The 22,396-nt window shown below is 37.1% G+C and overlaps 1 protein-coding gene and 3 long non-coding RNA genes across 4 annotated transcripts; 3 read left to right on the forward strand and 1 right to left on the reverse strand.

The window, feature by feature from the left end:
• Positions 1 to 8,429: 8,429 nt before the first annotated feature.
• Positions 8,430 to 10,198, forward strand: LOC116406134. Its single transcript, XR_004219165.1, has 2 exons — positions 8,430 to 8,576; positions 9,679 to 10,198. It is a non-coding gene; the product is annotated as an uncharacterized LOC116406134 (long non-coding RNA).
• A 396-nt stretch (positions 10,199 to 10,594) lies between these two features.
• LOC116406142 lies at positions 10,595 to 12,168 on the forward strand. The gene is made up of 3 exons (XR_004219172.1): positions 10,595 to 11,072; positions 11,158 to 11,208; positions 12,048 to 12,168. It is a non-coding gene; the product is annotated as an uncharacterized LOC116406142 (long non-coding RNA).
• Positions 12,169 to 15,452: 3,284 nt separating this feature from the next.
• LOC116406139 lies at positions 15,453 to 16,766 on the forward strand. The gene is made up of 3 exons (XR_004219169.1): positions 15,453 to 15,691; positions 15,771 to 15,818; positions 16,541 to 16,766. It is a non-coding gene; the product is annotated as an uncharacterized LOC116406139 (long non-coding RNA).
• A 500-nt stretch (positions 16,767 to 17,266) lies between these two features.
• LOC116406136 lies at positions 17,267 to 19,587 on the reverse strand. Its single transcript, XM_031889837.1, has 4 exons — positions 19,293 to 19,587; positions 19,107 to 19,204; positions 18,755 to 18,930; positions 17,267 to 18,661 (listed from the first exon to the last, which is right to left on the reverse strand). The coding sequence occupies exons 1-4, from the start codon at positions 19,426 to 19,428 to the stop codon at positions 18,649 to 18,651; spliced, it is 423 nt and encodes a 140-aa protein (XP_031745697.1). The 5' UTR covers positions 19,429 to 19,587; the 3' UTR covers positions 17,267 to 18,648.
• Positions 19,588 to 22,396: the final 2,809 nt, after the last annotated feature.

Raw genomic sequence — 22,396 nt, forward strand, 5'->3', positions numbered from 1 at the left:
CCTAATCCTATTGAGATTTATGTGACCAAGTCTTAAGTGCCATAAATAGGCATTAGAAGAAACTTTTTGTCTTTTATTATGAGTTTCAGCTGTTCTGAATATTTCAGTATTTAAGACAAAATTTGCTTTGGTTGGTCTTAACTTATATAAGTTGTCTTCAAGTATAGCATAACAAACTAGAATACCTTTATAGAAAACGAACGCTTCATTAATTTCAAAAGATATTCTATGCATTTGTTCCAAAATACAAGAGATAGATATTAAATTTCTTTTCATTTGAGGTACATATAAGACATTCTTAAGTATGACATATCTATCTCTAAAAAACAACTTTAAATCTCCCACTGTTGAAGGTGAGACCATCTCTCCTGTTCCAACCTTGAGAGTGATCTCGCCTTCTGAAAGCTTTTTCCAAGAACTATTTTCCTGAAATGAGAAGCAAATATGGTTAGTGGCTCCTGAATCTAGTATCCAGGTACAATTTTCATATTCCACTAAACATGTTTCTACAACTAGTAAATCATATTTACCTTTGGTTTCCTTCTCTGCCTTTTTTTTTGCAAGGTATTTTGGGCAGTTTCTTAACTAGTGCCCGTTTTGGCCACAATGGTAACACTTACCTTTTTCTGCACCTTTCTTACCCTTGTTCTGTTTGGGAGTCTTTCCCTTTCCCTTCTTTTTTATTTGAGCATTAGTTTTGAGGGTCCAGCTTTGTTTTAGAGGACGATCCTCTTATAAATTTTCTTTTTGTGGTAGCAACATTTGCTTCCACTTGTTTTCCTTTACCCATAGTAAGGTTTTGGAATCACTGGAGTTCATTCAGAAGGGTTGTCAAGTTAAATTCTATCTTGTTCAAAGACGCATTCGTTTGGAATGGAATGCAGCTCTTCGAAAGAGACTCTAAGATAAAACTAACTTGATTAACCTCTTCGATGGGACCACCATTCACTTCAGCGATGTTTAAGTGCATCATCATGTCCAGAACATGTTCTCTAACAGAGGTCCACTCAGAATCGGACCACCCAGCACCTAGACGTGAACTTTCGAGGCCGCCGACCCCGTTCTAAGTCCGGTCGTTCCTATCTAGGCCATTGTGCCTTTCTTTCGGCGTTTTGGGACGGAACCAAGAAAACGAGTCTGGGCATCACCGTTCGGCTTTTAAGGGCAAAAAACTTCGAGACCACTCAGAATCAGACCACCCATTAGCGAGACATGAACTTTCGAGGCCGCCGACCCCATTCTAAGTCCGGTCGTTCCTTTCTAGGCCACTGTACCTTTCTTTCGGCGTTTTGGGACGGAACCAAGAAACCGAGTCTGGGGCATCACCGTTCAGCTTTTGTGGGCAAGAAACATCAAGACCACTCAGAATCGGACCACCCAGTAGCTAGATGTGAACTTTCGAGGCCGCCGACCACGTTCTAAGACCGATCGTTCCTTTCTAGGCCACTGTGCCTATCTTTCGGTGTTTTGGGACGGAACCAAGAAACCGAGTCTGGGGCATCACCGTTCGGCTTTTGTGGGCAAGAAACTTCGAGACCACTCAGAATCGGACCACCCAGTAGCGAGACGTGAACTTTCGAGGCCGCCGACCCCGTTCTAAGTCTGGTCATTCCTTTCTAGGCCACTATGCCTTTCTTTCGGCGTTTTGGGACGGAACCAAGAAACCGAGTCTGGGGCATCGCCGTTCAGCTTTTGTGGGCAAGAAACATCGAGACCACTCAGAATCGGACCACCCAGTAGCTAGACGTGAACTTTCAAGGCCGTCGACCCCGTTCTAAGTCCGGTCGTTCCTTTCTAGGCCACTGTGCCTTTCTTTCAGCGTTTTGGGACGGAACCAAGAAACCGAGTCTGGGGCATCACCGTTCGGCTTTTGTGCTCAAGAAACTTCGAGACCACTCAGAATCGGACCACCCAGTAGCTAGACGTGAACTTTCGAGGCCGTCGACCCCGTTCTAAGTCTGGTCGTTCCTTTCTAGGCCACTCTGCCTGTCTTTCGGCGTTTTGGGACGGAACCAAGTAACCGAGTCTGGGGCATCACGGTTCGGCTTTTGTGGGCAAAGAAACTTCGAGACCACTCAGAATCAAACCACCCAATAGCTAGACGTGAACTTTCGAGGCTGCCGACCCCATTCTAAGTCCTGTCGTTCCTTTCTAGGCCACTATGCCTTTCGTTCGGCGTTTTGGGACGGAACCAAGAAATCGAGTCTGGGGCATCACCCTTCGGTTTTTGTGGGCAAGAAACTTCGAGACCACTCAGAATCGGACCACCCAGTAGCTAGACGTGAACTTTCGAGGCCGCCGACCCCGTTCTAAGTCCGGTTGTTCCTTTCTAGGCCACTCTGCCTTTCTTTCAGCGTTTTGGGACGGAACCAAGAAACCGAGTCTAGCTCATCACCGTTCGGCTTTTGTGGGCAAGAAACATCGAGACCACTCAGAATCGAACCACCCAGTACCTAGACGTGAACTTTCGAGGCCGCCGACTCCGTTCTAAGTTCGGTCGTTCCTTTCTAGGCCAATGTGCCTTTCTTTCGGCATTTTAGGACGGAACCAAGAAACCGAGTCTGGGCATCACCGTTCGGCTTTTGTGGGCAAAAAACTTCGAGACCACTCAGAATCGGACCACCCAGTAGCTAGACGTGAACTTTCGAGGCCCCCGACCCGGTTCTAAGTCCCGTCGTTCCTTTCTAGGCCACTGTGCCTTTCTTTCGGCGTTTTGGGACGGATCCAAGAAACCGAGTTTGGGGCATTACCGTTCGACTTTTGTGGGCAAGAAACTTCGAGACCACTCAGAATTGGACCACCCAGTAGCTAGACGTGAACTTTCGAGGCCGCCGACCCCGTTCTAAGTCTGGTCGTTCCTTTCTAGGCCACTGTGCCTTTCTTTCGGCGTTTTGGGACGCAACCAAGAAACCGAGTCTGGGGCATCATCGTTCGGCTTTTGTGGGCAAGAAACTTTGAGACCACTCAAAGTCGGACCACCCAGTTGCGAGTCTTGAACTTTCGAGGCCACCGACCCCGTTCTAAGTCCGGTCGTTCCTTTCTAGGCCATTGTGCCTTTCTTTCGGCGTTTTGGGACGCAACCAAGAAACCGAGTTTTGGGGCATCACCGTTTGGCTTTTGTGGGCAAGAAACGTTGAGACCACTCAGAATCGGAACACCCAGCAGCAAGACGTGAACTTTCGAGGCCGCCGACCCCGTTCTAAGTCCGGTCGTTCCTTTCTTGGCCACTGTGCCTTTCTTTCGGCGTTTTGGGACGCAACCAAGAAACCGAGTCTGGGCATCACCGTTCGGCTTTTGTGGGCAAAAAAGTTCGAGACCACTCAGAATCGGACCACCCAGTAGCTAGACGTGAACTTTCGAGGCCGCCGACCCCGTTCTAAGTCCGGTCGTTCCTTTCTTGGCCACTGTGCCTTTCTTTCGGCGTTTTGGAACGCAACCAAGAAACCGAGTCTGGGCATCACCGTTCGGTTTTTGTGGGCAAGAAACTTCGAGACCGGTCAGAATCGGACCATCCAGTAGCAAGACGTGAACTTTCGAGGCCTCCGACCCCGTTCTAAGTCCGGTCGTTCTTTTCTAGGCCATTGTGCCTTTCTTTCGACGTTTTGGGAGGGAACCAAGAAACCGAGTCTGGGCATCACCGTTCGGCTTTTGTGGGCAAGAAACTTCGAGACCGTTCAGAATCGGACCACCCAGTAGCCAGACGTGAACTTTCGAGGCCTCCGACCCCGTTCTAAGTACGGTCGTTCCTTTCTAGGCCATTGTGCCTTTTTTTGGCGTTTTGAGACGAAACCAAGAAACCGAGTCTGGGCATCACCGTTCGGCTTTTGTGGGCAAGAAACTTCGAGACCGCTCAGAATCGGACCACTCAGTAGCCAGACGTGAACTTTCGAGGCCTCCAACCCCGTTCTAAGTCCGGTCGTTCCTTTCTAGTCCATTGTGCCTTTCTTTCGGCGTTTTGCGACGGAACCAAGAAACCGAGTCTGGGGCATCACCGTTCGGCTTTAATGGGCAAGAAACTTCGAGACCGCTCAGAATCGGACCACCCAGTAGCCAGACGTGAACTTTCGAGGCCTCTGACCCCGTTCTAAGTCCGGTCGTTCCTTTCTAGGCCATTGTGCCTTTCTTTCGGCGTTTTGGGACAGAACCAAGAAAACGAGTCTAGAGCATCACCGTTCGGCTTTTGTGGGCAAGAAACTTCGAGACCGCTCAGAATCGAACCACCCAGTAGCCAGACGTGAACTTTTGAGGCCTCCGACCCCGTTCTCAGTCCGGCCGTTCCTTTCTAGGCCACTGTGCCTTTCTTTCGACGTTTTGGGATGGAACCAAGAAACCGAGTCTAACGCATCACCGTTCGGCTTTTGTGGGAAAGAAACTTCGAGACCACTCAGAATCGGACCACCCAGTTCAATTATATAACACCAACACTCTTCTCACTTGTGGGCTTGAAATATTTGAAAGGCCCAACAACTGGAAACGGATTTTAATTGGGGAGGAAACGACAATGCGAGGCTTGAACACAAGACCTTCTTGGACCACCTGCTCAGATACCATATTGAAAGGGAGACAAATAAACACATAACTTTATGTGGAAACCTGTGTACAAGGGAGAATAAATAGAATATATAGAGGAATAAGAAAGGAAAATATTTAGGAATTAAGAAAAATATTCCCATAAACTTTTCATAAATATTCTAAGATTCTAACAATAAAAAGTTCTATTTATTCCAAATTGTGACTGCTCTAATGTGCAGTTGTTTTCTGATTCAGATGATTGAGGAGCTTGGTGGTTCTCTCACTGCTGATGGGAGTACAAGCACTCATGTCATTACAGGAAATTTGCGAAAAACTCTAAATTTTTGTATTGCTCTCTTTTCAGGGTTAGTCTTGCAACCTTAGATGAACACTCTTCTATGTATCCTTTTGGCCTTTGAATACCGATAATCATCTCATTTGCACAAAAGTTAGCGATTCCATGCACACAAGGCCTTTGTCGTTATTCTTCCATTGCCTCGTAGTTGTGCTTAGGCTGGAAATTGTTGTGAACCTTCTAGATCTAAAAGGGCATAGTTTCTTATTCTACTACCTGTTTACTTTTAATTAAACATCAAAATCAATTCTTATGTTTGATTTGGATTGTATCATGCTCTTCCTTCTCAGTTGTTTATATCGTGATGGTGGGTAGTGGTTGTTAAGACAACCATTAGGCTAATTTGGGTTTCAGGCTTACTTTTCCCATTTTACGTATAAAATGGCTCAAGCTCACTAATGAAAGATATTTGTTGGCTAGCTAGGGTAATTAGATATTTAGGAAGTTACTAGTAGTTCTTGTGTAAGTGTGGTTACTAGTAGTTATTATGTAAGTGTGGTAACTAGGGTGGTTACATGTTATTATAAATGGAGGGAGGGTAAGTTGGGAGAATTTTGGGGAGTGATATAACGCTTGGTGAGAGTACTCAAGAGGAGGGTTCCAAGTGCTTTATACTTGGTTTTATTTTGATTTCTTATAGTTACATTATAATAAATTCAGATCTCTGTCTTGTTAGGAAGTATATGTCTCCAATATTATTTAAATACGTATAGAAGAATTAAAAAGGGTAATATTGACCCACACGAGAATATAGAGAGATTATAGGAGGAGATCTTTCCCATTAGTTTGTTAGTAAAGCAAAATAAAAGGAGGAAAGAGGAGGAGAAAGGGACAAAATTCCAAAGAAGTAGAGGTTGCCGTCTTTCGTGCTCGGGAGAAGTAGAGGGTCCAAGTCAAGTTCTTTTTATTGTTTGTTTTGGTCATTTCATGGTTTGTGGTTTTGTTCTAGTTTTTCTTGTTCTTTGTGGATCCTCACTGAAGTGTGCCTTTAGGAAGTAGATGTGAGTGATTTTTTATTCTCTATACTGTAATTCGTTGAGGTAATTCAATAAAGTAAGATACACTTGCCGTATATTTACAGTATCTTAACAAATTGGTATCAGAGCGTTTTAACATGGGAGAACTATGAGCAGCACAAAAAACGGATCGAAGAGAAGTTGGAGACCTCTAATAAGGAAATCTCGGATACAAGTAGTTACACAAGTTGCTGCAAGTGAATAAAACTTGTTATCCTTGCCAGAAAGCATCGAAAGACTGGTCATCTAGTTGGAAAAACAAGAACGGTTGCTAAATGCATCGAAGAATAGCAGAAGATAATTCGAAAATCTCCGAAGAATGGAAGGATCGTCGAGCAAAGGACCAACGATTGAGAGTAGAAGGGAGGTAAGACATTGAAGGAAATCAAGGTAGAAGGTAAAACAAATAACTTTAAAAGGGATGAAAACTCGAACGATCATAGCATTCAAGAAGGTTGAAATCCTGTGTTCAGTGGCACTGATATGGATTGTTTTATTTAGAACGGATTGGAATCTTCAGGTCCATAAATCGATGGATTCCAAGAAGTTGCTAAATCCATAGAAGAATCGAGGAAAACGCGATTGCAACGGTTATACAACGAAGGTGAAGAGATGGCAAAGAGTGACCAAGAAGAAACTATAGAGGAAGGTCGACGAGATTACCTGTGAGGCTCGAAATGAAGACGCGAGTGGAGAAAAATTTGTTGGCTCAAAGAAACACAAAATGGCTGGTTGCAATGGAGAAAGAAGAAGCCGACAGTTACCGGTCTACAGAGGCTCGAGAAGGTGGTCTGGAATAGGTGAATCACGTGACGAGAAGAAGTTGCACACATGATGTGACAATGACGTGGTAGAAATTGGTAGGAAAGAGGATTAGGTGGAGAAAAATTTGTTGCTCAAAGAAACACAAAATGGCTGGTTGCAATGGAGAAAGAAGAAGCCGACAGTTACCGGTCTACAGAGGCTCGAGAAGGTGGTCTGGAATAGGGTGAATCACGTGACAAGGAAGAAGTTGCTGCACACATGATGGTGACAATGACGTGGTAGAAATTGGTAGGAAAAGAGGATTAGGACAAAAGTAACAATCTTGGTTTTACTATTTCAAGTGGCTTCAACTTACTCTAAATGAGCTTCAACTTATTCTAAATAAAACATTGGGGCACATCATTTTGTAGATGAAGTGGGTGGAGAGTTCCAAAAATAGAGGGAAGAAAAACGTGTATGTAGGTGGGTCCTAGGAATGAAACCGCGCAATATGATTTGGTCTTGACGCAACACTTTGATTATGGCCGAGCCCACTAGAGATGAAGAGTTTGAAAATTAAACACTTGTTGGTGATATGCAAAGGTTAACTAAGACAATGTGTTTTGGAAAAGGAAAATTCAAGTACATTGGGCTGCTTTGTGGGCTGAAGTCAATGGACCTTATTGGAATCAAGAGTTTTTCAAAGCCGAAGGGAGGATTTCTTTTTCAACATTGAAGAGCAGAATGCTGGGGATTGTTTGCAATTAAAAGAGAAAAAAAGAAAGGAGGCCTTGATCATGTTTGTAAGCACACCTTGAGGACAAGGTGTTTTGAAGGATCGGGTAATGTTAGATACTTAGATTATTATAAGGTTAGGGGTATAAGGGTAATTAGATATTTAGAAAGTTACTAGTAGTTATTATGTAAGTGTGGTTACATCTTATTATAAATGGAGGGAGGGTAAGTGAGGGGAAATTCTGGGGAGTGATCTAGGGCTTGGGTGAGAGTACTCAAGAGGGAGGTTCCAAGTGCCTTATACTTGGTTTTATCTTGTATTTTCTTATAGTTCATTATAATAAATTAAGATCTTGTTCTTGTTTGGAAGTATCCTAACAGAATTCCTCTAGAAGGTCTCATGTTAGCGAATGATAATCTGCGTTAAGTGTGTATTTGTAGGAGTTCTTCTCCCGGGCATCTATGGTTGATATTCTTTACCTTTCAATATATCAAAGCCAAGGATTCTTTTGCATTTCTCTATGCTTTTTCTTTACCCTTTATGCTTTTTTCAGTTATATTTGAGAGTAGTATTTCATTTCTTTCATGTGAAATGTTGAACTTCAGTAGTGTGGAGAGTGGAACGTAATATCTTACCTTTTATATTAGTAAACTTGATTTTAAGCAATGTGTTTTTGAAGATTTTATGTTGTAGAATGTTTTTTGTTCTTCAAGCTACTGTTCTTAACTTTATTTTCTCCTGTTAATGTTCTCAATGATTATCGAGCATATGCATTACCATGTGGCTTCAAGTGTGTCAGTGTGCTCTTGCTCATAATTTTTACTATATCTTGTTACTAAAATTGCAAGTTAATTGCAAATTACTCAGAGCTTGGATTTTCTCCTCCAGTTTAAAGGAAACCTAACGGGAAGGCAGATTTGGTAAGTTCGAATGGCTTGCTAGTATCAAAGCGTAATGTATTTTCTTCCACTTATGTTTTTCATCCTACCTAATTTTTGTGATTGATTAATTCCTTATTGATCTGCAGACGAGTTGCCTTACATACTAAATGATGATGACTATATCGAAGTATCGAGCCAGCCTAAAAGCTGCAGTTCTCAGGGCAAAAGCATGTTCTTGAGCTTTATTTGAAGGGTATGATGTTTGCATATCAGCTCACGCTCAACCACCACCTAAAACTCTATCCCTGATAGTCAAGTCAACCGGTGGAAATGTAAGTTCTCTGTTATTGTACAAATCTCGAGTACTAGGTTTGGTTCTCTATATTACATATACAACCACTATAATATGGCTATCCTCCCATCTAATGAAGACGTGAAGTTCTCAACAAACAAGCACGTATACGAATTCTAGACATGGGTCAATAAATCATAGACATGGTGACGTGTCATTTTTTTCTAAAAAATATAGGATAGTGCTAGAACACAGTTTTAATATATATAATTTAAAAAGTATGTATCATATTTATATAGAAATTCAAAGTCAATAAGTTTATGTATTTATATGCTTAAAAATAAGCTTGTCCTTCACTCAAAACTTATTCAAAGCCAAGAGTTTAATATGTGTGTTGACCAATCTTGACCTTTATTGCATTGGAATACTTGTTGTCTAACACATCTACTGTACTAACTAGTGTTCAACACGTGTTCTCCGAGTGTTCCATACATATTGTTTATTGATACACTAGCCAAACTAGAGTGTATGTGCTTCTTAAGTCTTTAATATTTATGTTTGTTTTGATCCTAGGAATTGAGCATGTAATGTAAAAAGTCTATGCACAAGGGTCATATGGCCATCTCCGTGTTTCTTTAATTATCAAATTTGTTCAAGTTTTTAATTGTCTCTAGATCGAAATTTGGAGTTATTTTTTGTGATTTGGTTTACAAATACATACATTCATGTTTCTAATTATGATTAGATTGTTTTCTGCTTGCAACATTTTATTGTTTAGCTTGTCTTTGATCTTGAACTTACTATTATGTTGATTTAAATTCCATTTTAGCCTTAGAACTTTCAAAACATCCATTTTAATCATCGAGCTTCCAAAACGTAGCCAACTAACGATTTTAGTATTTTGTAAATTATTTTATCAACTAATATTCATTTATCCAATACTCATCGGTCATTTCTGCTATATGTGATTGGAATATATCTCATAGGAATCATTTTGAAAGTTGGGAAAAGATGGAAAATTTTAGGGACTAGAACAAGAATTTGTTTAATATTTTTTGATAGGGTGAATTCTTGCAATTTCCTTGTAGTATATACATAATTTTTTCTCTCATTTGGCAAATTCATTATGCTTGAAAATTTAGGTGATTCATGAGCTAGATAAAGTAAACAACGTATGGAAGACGATCTTTGTGGCTTGTGAGGAAGACGTGGAGGAAGCCTTGGTGGCCGTACAAAAAGGGATATGGACTTTCAACGTTGAATGGCTAATGGCATGTATAATGAGACCAGAAGTTGACCTGGAGGCCCCTCAATTTGCTGAGTCCCTATGAGAAACAAGGTCACCCTAACTTTCAGTTTTGAACAAGCAGCAGCCAGCCATTTCGTCCTTGTGTAAATCCACTCTTTTCTCAACTCACTCTAATTTGGTACATAAACAAACTCTGATCGCTCCATCTCTATATTCATCAGTACATAAAAGACGATAAGTTTATTCATGGAGAAAGTTGGATGTAAGTATGTTTTAGGAATGGTCCTTCATTTAGTAACTTTGGGAATTGTAAAAATGAGGTAATGAAGTTCTATCAAGTTGAATGTTCTTGTTTATGTTGGATGAGACTGATTCTTGGATACCAGAATTAACTTGAAGTACGTGTTTGAGTTCCATTGGAGTGATTAGAGAAAAAATGTTCCTTTAAAAAGGGTAATTTTTTTATGTAGACTTTCTTTTTATTAAAATTGCTTAAAATACAATTTGAGAGTATTTCAATAGCTTTCAAAGAGTTGTCAAACACTTGTAGTTTTTCTAAAATAACATATTTTCAAAATTAATTACTGTAATAGTTAAACAAAAGATTCTTTCCCTTAGAACTTTTAAAGTTTGTCTAGTTACCTCTTAAACCTTTCAATTGTTTAATAGGTCTTTCAATTTTATGTTTTAAGTGTCTATAAATTTTGATTTTTTTTTATTTGTTAGATATAAATCTGAAGAAATGAATAAAGTAGATTTGTAAGTTTAAAATAGTTTAAAAGTTGAGAAATTAAATTTGTAGTTTAAAAAGTTGGAGTAAATAGTTTGTGTTAAGTCGGGTTGTGATATTTTATTTATTTATTTTAATAATAGAAGAGAGGGAGACGAAAACTGCAAACTGAAGGGAGAAGAAGCGGTGGCTGACTTTGTATATTTCTCCTTTCTTTTCAATTTGAGAAAATTTCTTTGCAATTCACTTTGAAAAGGAAATGAATATTTCTCCCTCAGACTTATCTCTCTCTTCTTTTCAATTTATTTTCAATTTTTTTGTGTGCTTCTCACAGTGTATGCATAATCTCTCTTTTCTTCCTTCTCTTTTCCTTCTCCAATCAACTTCACCACCGTCTTCCACCTACACCGAACGTCAAGCAAATTTTTTCCTATCGTCGCATAACCGTTAGCCCGAGTCACTCCAGTTCTGTCACGCCATGTATGTTTAGATCTGAATTGTTCGGTTATTTGTTGCACCGATCCGTCTCCGTTAGAATTTGATTCTCCACAATTTGGGTAAGTTATGGAATTTACATATAGAGTGAATTGAATGGATTAAATTGTTTGTGGAAGTGATTGATTTCTCTTCAATTATGTTTAGGTCGGTTCGTTGCACTTTAGTTTGAAAAAGAAGCTTAAGTAAGGTTATAAGGTAAGGGATTCTCTACTACTGGACTCACCTATAGTTTTGAATTGTGCTGTCTGTATAGTTACCTCTGATTGAGTAAAGATGTCAAAACGATATATATACATATGGATGTAGACTTGGTGTTGAATGTATACTGTGAATGACTGAAAAAAAAAATATATACATGGATTGATGTAGACTTGATGTTGAATGCATATTGTGATTGTCTGGAATATATATATATGTATGGATGTAGACAGGACGACAATTGTAGATTGTGTTTGTATGGAATGTGGATGTGAACTTGTGATTGTCGTTTAGATTGGGTGTAGGTTATACTAAAGTAGGGCTGTGTACTGGTGAATTGAGGGGTGTTATAACTATATAGTTTGATTGACTGATGTATTGATATGTTACTGGCGGACATTGGGCTCAAGTGAGATAGGTTGACTATTAGGTGTTAAGTGAAAGGATTATATGTTGAAGTAGCTGGACTGTACTATGAATGAGTGTTAAGATGTTTAGAATGGATTGAGGGGAAAATTGTTAGATTTCTATTGGGTAGTTACCTTGCGGGTGTCCTACGGGATCACCACCTGATATGTGCATCCTTCGATAGCACTAGATGATATGTGCATCCTTCGAGAGCATTAGACTGATATGTGTTTCTGCAGAACAGTAGACTGATTTATGCGTCCTTTGAGGTGTTAGACTGATTATGTGTATCCTACGGGATCACAAGACTGTGACTGTGCAGGGTACCCCAATAGGAAGTTAACAGTTTCTTTTTCCCCTAATGGGACCAATAGCGGGTCTCTTATTGGGTATGTTTATACTCATCCTTTCATGTTTAACTATTTCAGGCAAAGGTAACAAAGGAGGTAGACCGACGAGGGACAAGAAGGAGACGTGATTGCCATAAGGGAATGTTCTTCAAATGCTTTCGCTTTATGTTTCTTGTTTTTCCTTTGTACATGAGGTTGTTTAAAAGTTTTGTGATGGAACTGAGTTTACGAACTGTTGTTTTGTAAATAGTACTTTTAAAGTTTTGGTTATTTGAAATAGGGCCCGAACTTAAGTTTGTTTTCTTTGATCGTATGATTTCAAGTGAATTTTACTATAATTTGTGTCAATCAAGGTCTCTTTGTCCAAATTAATGACTTCAACTTAGTTCGAAAAGTTGGATCGTTACAACAAATTTTAAGTATTAATGTAAGAATTATGTACTTCATTATAAAGATCGATAGTTTAAAGTTTTTTACGATAATTTACATGGAATTACACGATCAGTTACCACTATCAATAGAATCACTTACAAATATTAACACGATCGTGTACCGATAACAAGACGATTGTTTACACTATTCAATACGATCACCAATATCATATGATCGTGTACCCATGTCAACACGATAATTTATTTTAATCAATATTATCATTTACCGTTGTTAAATGGTCGTTTATCATGGTTAATAGGATCGTTTAATGTATATTATTTCATTGCACGATCGTTTACTTATTCTTGCATTGTGTTTAGTATTATCATTTTGTACATTTTATTCTTTTATTCAGTAATAAATGTATATCTATGTCTATCTATTTCTTTCTATCCCAATTAAATACTTAATTTTTTTTTTTTTTTACAGATTATAATGTCTTTTCCTATTGTTGTTTTTTATGGAGGTCAATGGAATGGATGTAATATTTATGAGAATTACTTAGTTGCTGAAATTTTGGTAGATGTCCGAGTCAGCTTTAATTCTCTAGTTGATTTAATATGTGAATAGATTCAATTGGATGGATAAGTAGAATTATGAACATGACCGTTCATTGAATACTAGTTGTTATATGCAAGCTTCTTCAACAGTAATTGTCAGTTGCTTGATAGATGAGTTCAGGTTCATGTCTACTGATCGTTTCATTCCGAAAGCAATTGTGCATAAGGCATGTACAAATCTTGAAGTTAATATAAGTTAGCAGAAAGCTTGGAGGGCAAAAGAACACATAGTAAAGATATTAAAAGGTGACACAGTTAAATCATACATGTTGATTCCAAGGTTCTTTGATAAATTGGTTGAATCTATCTCAGGTATAATGAGTTTCATATATAGAATGATGACATCAAATTGTGTAGACAGTGTAAATTTAGTTTTTAAAGATCTTAGAGAACTACCTATAGCTACCATGCTTAGTTCAATTAGAGATGTATTGCAAAAGTGGTTTGATGAAAGAAGTAAAGCTACTTTTACAATGAAGAGTTGTTTGACTTCTTGGGCTGAGAACGTGTTGCATTTAGAATAAATTCAAGAATTTTATTGGTAAGGTTTTTTTTTTTAATGTTTGTATCTCAGGTAGATATAAATAGACTGCTATTTTTGTCTATCGATAGAGAAATATAACAATTTATGTGTGCTTGTTTCAGATAGATAGAGATAGATAGCTATCAATGTCTATTTGTCTCTATTTGTGCATGCTTTTTTTTTTTTTTTAATTTTTCTATATTTGTTTTATGTATTAGGTTGATCCAATTAGTATGACTAAATACAAAGTAATGGATGATACAAAATGATAATGTGATTTATTTATATTGGTTCTAATTTGAAATATTCAAATTTATTTTGGAAATTAGTATAATTAGTATAATATACAGTGATACATTATAATATAAAGTTTATATGTTAATGAAACTTTATTATATAAATTTAATTTAGTTATGAGATAAAGTTATATTAGAATATGATTCAAATTTAACTTAAGTTAAATATAAAATATTTAATTTAGTTATTAATTAATTAATAGTTTAGTTTAATATTATTTAATTAAATTTGATTTAATTAAATTAATATAAAACTATAAGGTATTGGAGAGATATTCATTCAATAAGATTTAAATGAAATATTAATTAAATATGATTTAATTAATTATTAACTAATTGATTAAAGGTTAATTAGTTAGTTGATTTGAAACTTCTATTAATTTAATATTTTTTAAGTTAATAGAATCCTATGATTTTCTCCTACCCCGTCTCCTAATTCAATGAAAGAAAGAGAGTTATAAATATGTAGAAGAAAAACAGCTTTTCTTAACCAAAATTTCTTTTATGCAAAATAGATTGTAACGACCTAATTTTTCGAATTAAGCTGAAGTTATTACTTTAAGACTAGATTCGTCCTTTAACCATAAGACTTTATAATTTAAAAAAATATATTTTTTAACAACATTAAAGAGTTTTTATTCGGGCTCTATTTCAAATAAAATTTTGAAAGTGTAAAAGTATCGATAATAAAGAAAGTTCAAGAACATAAATGTCGTTCAATCATGAAACCCAAAACAGTCTCAATTACTAAAGAAAACCAAAATAAAAAAAATATAAAGTATAAGCAATTTGAAGGACATTTCCCTATGGCAGTTTCGCGGAAAAAGATTAAACATAAAAGGGTGAGTATAAACATACCCGGTAAGAGACCCACTACTGATCCTGTTAGAAGAAAAATAAAATTGTTAACTTCCTATTGGAGGTGCCCTGCACTTTAAAAGTCTTGTGATCATGTAGAAATACACATAATCAGTCCAATGCCCTAAAGGACACAAATATTAGTCTAGTGCTCTTCAGAAAGCACATGTAAGTCTAGTGCTTTCGAAGAATGCACATGTCAGTCTATTGCTCTCGAAGAATGCACATGTCATTCTAGTGCTCTCGAAGAATGCACAACAGGTGGTGATCCCGTAGGACACCTGCAAGGCACACTACCCAATCGACAAAGCTAACAATTTTCCCTTAGTCCGTTGTAAACATTTAATCAATCCATTCCTAGTATAGTCAAACTACTTCATCAATGTAAAGCCCCAAAGGTAAAAATATATATATATATACATTTTTTTATTTTTTATATATTTTTATTTAATTTAAATAAAAAGAAAAGAAAAAGAAAATTCTTTATTATATATATTCTTTTCTTTTCTTTTTTCTTTTTCTTTTCTTTTTCTTTTCTTTTCTCTCTTCTCCTTCCTCCCCGTGCGCCCTTCCCTTTCTCTCCGTTCGCAGCCCAGCAACCGCCGCCGCAGCCCAGCAACCGCCACCCCGAGACTTCTCTTCTTCCGTTTCTCTTTCTCTTTTCTTCTTCCACCCAGCGCCGCGACCGACCCCCATCCGTTCGCAGCAACCGCCGACCTCCATTCCTCTTCTCCTTCCGTTCGCAGCAAGCCGCCGACCATCTCCCGCTGGCCATCTCCTTCTTCTCTTCTCCTCTCCGCTCCGTCCAAACCCAGCCTCACCGCCGCGTCTCCCCTACTGAAGCAGAACGCCCGATCTGCCGTCTATATCTCCGGTTCGCGAAGCAACCTTGCAGCAGTCGTCCCGCGCGCCGATCTACTGCTGACCGACCCACACTTAGGATTTTTGCTGCGAGTTCGACATTCGTGCGTTGAGGTGTTGGGAGTAACGTTAGGCTCCCTTACATTCACAACCGTTTGTGAATTGTTGAAGGTTCAGTTCGCCAATATATCGGTGAGTTGGAACTTACGTTGAGGAAAGTAAGTGACATATGTATCGTGAAAGTAATTGAATTTTGTATTGTTATGCTTAGGATTGTTTCGAGGACGTTAGTTGATTAAGGAGCTTCCCTAACTTTGAGGTAAGGGATTTTCTACTGGACTCACTTATGACTGTGAATTGTATGTGTTAAATGTATACTTGTGGATTGACTGAAAATATATATGAATGCATATGAATTGAAGTAGACTTGACGTCAAATGTATATCGTGATTGTCATGGAATATATATATAAGTGTGTGTATGTGGACAGGACGAAGATTGTAGATTGTGTTTGTATGAGATGCAGATGTGAACTTGTGATTTTCGTTTAGATTGGGTGTACGTTACGTTAAAGTATGACTGTATGCTGATGAACTGAGGGGTGTGTTGACTGTATAGTTTGATTGACTGATGTATTAGCATATTATTGATAGACATATGACTGAAGTAAAATAAGTTGACTGTTAGGACGTTGAAAGAAAGAACTTTGTGTTTTGAAGTAATTGAAAGATGGATTGAATGGAATGAGGGGAAAATTGTTAGATTGTATTGGGATGTGTACCTTGTAGGTGTCCCACGGGATCACCAATTTATTGTGCACCTTCGGGAGCATTAGACTGATATGTGTTTCTGCAGAACACTAGACTGATATGTACGTCCCTCGGGGCGTTAGACTGAGATGTGTATCCTACGGGATCACAAGACTGCGACCGTACAGGGTGTCCCAATAGAACGTTAACAATTTATTTTCCCCTGACGGGACCAGTAGAGAGTCTCTTACTGAGTATTTAAATACTCACCCTTCTTATGTTTAATTTTCAGGCAAAGGTAATAAAAGCGGCAAACCGGCGAGGGGCAGGAAGGAAGCGTGACTGCCATAGGAAATATGTTGTTTGCTTCCGCTTATGGGTTCTTGTGAGGTTTAAGATGAATTGAAAGTTTGCTTACAAACGTTTATTGTAAATAGTATTGTTTTTATGTTTTCTTAAATGTTTGAAATTCAGGCCTGACTTAAAGATGTTTTTAAATTAGCTTACGTTTTGTTTTATATTAATCAAAGTCTTTTATTTGTAAAAAAAATTAACGACCTCGACTTACTTAGAAAAGTTGGGTCGTTACAATCATATCATCAATCCAACTTAACACACTTACGTTCAATCTATTCAATCTATCACAAAATCAGTTGATACTATAACAACACACCAGACAGTCAAGATATATATATATACATAACACCTTTCTCAGTTTACAAATACATTATCCATCGTATCTACTTCTATACTAGTCTGGCATAATATACATTTGTCATCATATCTACTTCTACATATTTGGTAAACCATACTAAGTCCAGAGATCCAAACAGTCAACACATTTCAAAACTTTCAAAGAGTCCAGTAATAGAAACCCCTTACTTTAATGTTACTTAAATTTCTCGAACGAAGGAAACCTAATACTAAGAATATGGAACTCAATTACTTTCACAATACTTTCTTTCATTTAATTTCCTCAATGTAAATTCTAGCTTATCAAAGTATTGGCGAATCGAACTCCAACAAATCTACAATTTAGTTGTGAATCCAAAGAACTCAAACGCTAACTTCAAGAATCAATTAACAATTTAACTAATTATCCAAAACTACAACCCAAGGATAATTACAATGTAAAACCACCACACTCACCAATACAACTTACACAAAAATCCCAAAAATTAGAGTAAAATGGGGGCAACAACTTCGAATAACTGGAATCGACGCGTGTAATAGATCAGATCTAATCAACAAACGAAAAACAAACTTCAGCTTACAACCCATGGCTGGAAGGTGAAGAGCCGCGCGACGACACTTCAACAGACGTGACGGGCTCAGGTCTGGTCGACGGCTGCTTCAACTAAGTAACAACGCCGGTGAGATGATAGGTCAATCGGTGACGCTCCTCGTCACCTGGAGCAGAATGTGGTGGCGCGAACGTCGAAGGAGCTACGCGCGAATGAATCACAGCTTGGCTGGAAAACAGAGGTGAGACGCGATGCCGAGAGTTCGAACTCACGACGAACGGTGCTTCGGCTTCAACGGAGACGAAGGGATCGGTGACGGCGTGGCCGGCTGACGTCCAAGAGTAATATAAAATGGCTAAGGGAGGCAGGCGGCGGTGGGCACGGGGAAGAGGAAGAGTGAAGGAGAAAGAGATGGGGTTGCACGTGAATCAATAAAGAATTGATATTTTAAATTAATAATAACATTAATTCTATTATTATTATTTAACCTTTAGTATTAGTATATTTTTTCATAAAAGCCCCCTTCACTTCCTGCTAAATCCACACCACAACCAAATTCCTTAAAATCTTAATAAAATTTTAAAAATTTAGCTTGAGAGAAATACCTTGATATTGGGGGTGTTACATAGTTTCTCTCTAAATTTTTTTTTCATTCCAATTGTTTTCCACAAACCAATCTCATCTTCGAAGATAGGAAGGTCTCCAACGGGTGGTGTCCCCAATTCGGTGGATTATAGATTCAAAGACGTCAACAAGAGTCAGTTCTATGTATCTTTTAATTTAAAAGCATATTTAGTTCTTTATTTAGAACTTTGATTCTAAATATTGTCAATGTACTGGTATTTTGGAATTTTCAAATTAAAATTGATGAATGGTTTTGTAAAATCTTTCACTGCCAAGAGCTTTTATCCCTTTAGGGCACACATACCAATTAAACTAATGCAAGACCTTTGACAGTAGTTAATGGTAGCATCTCACAAAGTGGAAGTGGTTGGCTTACCAACGGAAGATTTTCAATCATTTCTAGCAATCCCTTTTCTGTTTGAGTATGACCTTCCATATTTTCTGCTATATTACTTATAGTTAATATCAAATGTGCATCTCTGCCATATATGCTAATATCACTGCCTGACTACTCTTGATGTTGAGGCGTTGTTCATTTTTGTTCCCTACACAGAAAAGAAAAAAAATTATTGTTGTTTATTTATAATCTAAGCAATTTTAAACAATATAAAGCGGTAACTAATGAATTAAACACTAACTGTTGAGTTTCTACAGTAGATTCTTGAAGATGTGACTCTTGAACAAATGGATTCTCATGGATGATCACATGTTTGTTATTTTGATGGTCATCATTCTTGTCCAGATTGTGATGACTAGAATCATCACGAAGATCATCATACATGTTGTTAATATCATCAAACAATTGATTCTGGTTCTAGTATAGAAAGAAAAAAGGATAATAAAAAAAATAGTTACAAAATGATCGTGTATCCTTAAGCAAACAATCGTGTAGAATATCTAAACGGTTGTTTTACCAAGGGTGATCGATATTTCAGATGGGATATGCGATCGTTCATATGTGATATGCGATCGTGTAAAGATATATCAAACCTTTGTTCTGTCAGAAGTCGTGCTAAGAAGAGTTGAAAGCTTGTAATAAGATCCATCAAAACTGAAAGATTTTACATCAACACGTTCCTGACACAGTACTGCAGTATCAATGAGCATCAAATTACGTGAGATACATATTAGAAAATATCTAACTGCTCAGTTAATTTTTTATGGACATCAAATCACCTTTTTTCAAGCTTAAGGAAGGAAATGTCGGCACTATATATGTCAGAGTTGTGCATTGCAATGGAAGTGCCAACACGAGGTGATACATGTGTGTCTTTCTGGGATGTAAATGCCACTCCCCGACTAGGACCAGCATAGTCTTAGGGAGAAAGCATGCTAGGAATTGGAGTTGTGTCCTCAATTTCTCCAATTTTACGAACAAAAAACAAGTCGAATATGTAGATGCACACTCTTTGTCATAAGAGATATAGCAACGTTTTTATGGGTCATTTTGAAAAATGGCAAAACTACTTTTTCTTTTAAATTTTAGCAAATAGAATTTTTTGCACGTGTGCATGATATTTTATAAAATACCAAAATATTCACCTTCTCAAACAGTAATTATTTCGTTTCTACGTTGTAATTAATTTATGTTATGCATTTATTAGCTTTTAATTATTTTTTACCTGAAAAAGATACATCCTTTTTTCTTAATATCTCGGGACTCAACTAATTGATTCAAGATTTTAATTTTATTCAATCTTACTAATTTCAAAATAACCTAATTAAATTTCAATTTCAAAATAACAAAATTATTATTTTTCGAAATTTGAGAATCTCAACGATAGATTTTGTATCAAAATAACTTTAATTGAATTTCAAAATTAAAAAATATCAACTTGTACACTATTTTTATCTCAAAATAACATTAATGACTTGAATATCAAGATAATTGAATTATTATTTTAAAATTGGGAGAAATTTTACATTAACAAATATCAACTTGTTCGCACACAAGCACACGCGCACAACACACGCACACACACGCACACACACACCCATCCACACACGCACACGCACGCGCACATATGCACACACGCACAAGGATGTGTAAATTAATTAAAGTTAAAAAACAAATACATTAATTATGTTTAGAAAGAGTTTTAAACCATGTTCATTTGACTTAATAACATTGATTAATTATAATTTCTATCAATATTGGCTTAAAACTGTCATTCGTGTAATTATTTCAATATAATGCGGTCTTATCCAATTTTACCAACAAAAAACAAATCGAATATGGATCAGTAGATCTACACTCTTTGTCATAAGAGACATAACAACGTTTTTAGGGGTCATTTTGAAAAATGACAAAACTACTTTTTCCTTTGAATTTTAGCAACTAGCATTTTTTGCACGTGCATGGTATTTTATAAAATACCAAAATATCAACATTCTTCAACTGTAATTATTTCGTTTCTACATTGTAATTAATTTATGTTATGCATTTATCAGCTTTTAATTATCTTTTACTTGAAATAGATATATTAACTCATATCATAATATTTTTCTTAATATCTCGAGACTCAACTAATTAATTCAACATATTAATAACTTTATTCAATCATACTAATTTCAAAATAACCTAATTGAATTTGAATTTCAAAATAACAAAATTGAATTTCAAAATAACAAAATTATTATTTTTCGAAATTTGGGAGTATCAACGATAGATTTTGTATTAAAATAACCTTAATTGAATTTCAAAATTAAAAAATATCAACCTGTTCACTATCTTTATCTCAAAATAACATTAATGCCTTGAATATCATGATAATTAAATTATTATTTTTAAAATTGGAAGAAACTCAACATTAAAAAATATTAACTTGTTCGCACACAAGCATAGAAGCACTGCGCACACACGTACACATGCACACTTACACACACACGTGCACACGCACACCTACACATAGACACCCACAGACGCACGAACGCACGCACACACACATGCACACGCGCACACATGCACACACACACACCTATCCACACGCGCACAAGCACACACACATGCACAAACGCACACACGCGTACGCACAAACGCACACACGTAAACACATACGCACACGCGCACAAACACGCACGCGCGAGCACACCCACACACCCAAGCACACACGCAATAGCCCGTGCACACACACGCACGCACAAACACATACAAACATGCACACACCCACACACACATGCACACGGACACTCGCACGAACACACGCACATACACATACGCACACCTACCTACACGCGCACACGTACACACGCACATATGCATAAAGATGTATAAATGAGTTAAAATTAAAAAACAACTACATTAATTGTGTTTAGAAGGACTTTTAAACCATGTTCATTGACTTAATAACATTAATAATTTCTACCAATATTGGCTTAAAAGTGTCATTCGTGTAATTATTTCAATATAATGCAATTTTATCCAATTCTATTAGCAACAAACATGTCGAATATGAACCAGTAGATATACACTCTGTCATAAGAGATATAGCAACATTTTTATGGGTCATTTTGAAAAATGGCAAAACTATTTTTTTGTTAATTTTAGCAAATAACATTTTTTGCACGTGCATAATATTTTATAAAATACCAAAATATTCACATTCTCCAACTAAAATTATCTTGTTTCTATATTGTAATTAATTTATATTATGCATTTATCAACTTTTAATTATTTTTTACCTGAAAAAGATACATAAACTCATATCATACATTTTTCTTAATATCTCGGGACTCAACTAATGGATTCAAGACTTCAACTTTATTTAATCTTACTAATTTCAAAATAACCTAATTGAATTTGAATTTCAAAATAACCAAATTGAATTTCAAAATAACAAAATTATTATTTTTCAGAATATGATAATCTCAGCAATAGATTTTGTATCAAAATAACTTTAACTGAATTTCAAAATTAAAAAATATCAACTTATTCACTATCTTTATCTCACAATAATATTAATGGCTTGAATAGCAAGATAATTAAATTATTGTTTTAAAATTGGGAGAAACTCAACATTAGAAAATATCAACTTATTCACACACAATCACACGCGCACACACATACATACACTTGCACGCGCGTGCACCCATACACGCACACACACACGAACATAGGCACACACACACAAACACACACATGCACACGCACACCAAACCGCACGCACACAAATGCACACGCACACACCTACTCACGTACACATGTATGTGCGTATACACACACCCAAGCACACGTGGACATGCGCACACCCGAGCGCACACACACACGCCCACTGATGGTT

The sequence above is a fragment of the Cucumis sativus genome, unplaced genomic scaffold (genome assembly GCF_000004075.3).
Source record: "Cucumis sativus cultivar 9930 unplaced genomic scaffold, Cucumber_9930_V3 scaffold67, whole genome shotgun sequence".
NCBI classification, from domain to species: domain Eukaryota; kingdom Viridiplantae; phylum Streptophyta; class Magnoliopsida; order Cucurbitales; family Cucurbitaceae; genus Cucumis; species Cucumis sativus.

Excerpts from the sequence above, each read along its gene's own strand:
- LOC116406136 (XM_031889837.1), bottom strand. The coding sequence starts at position 19,428 with ATGCTGGTCCTAGTCGGGGAGTGGCATTTACATCCCAGAAAGACACAC. Across the intron at positions 19,205-19,292 it reads TTCCTTAAGCTTGAAAAAAG|TACTGTGTCAGGAACGTGTT; the intron begins GTGATTTGATGT and ends TTGATACTGCAG. Across the intron at positions 18,931-19,106 it reads CGACTTCTGACAGAACAAAG|AACCAGAATCAATTGTTTGA; the intron begins GTTTGATATATC and ends TTTCTATACTAG.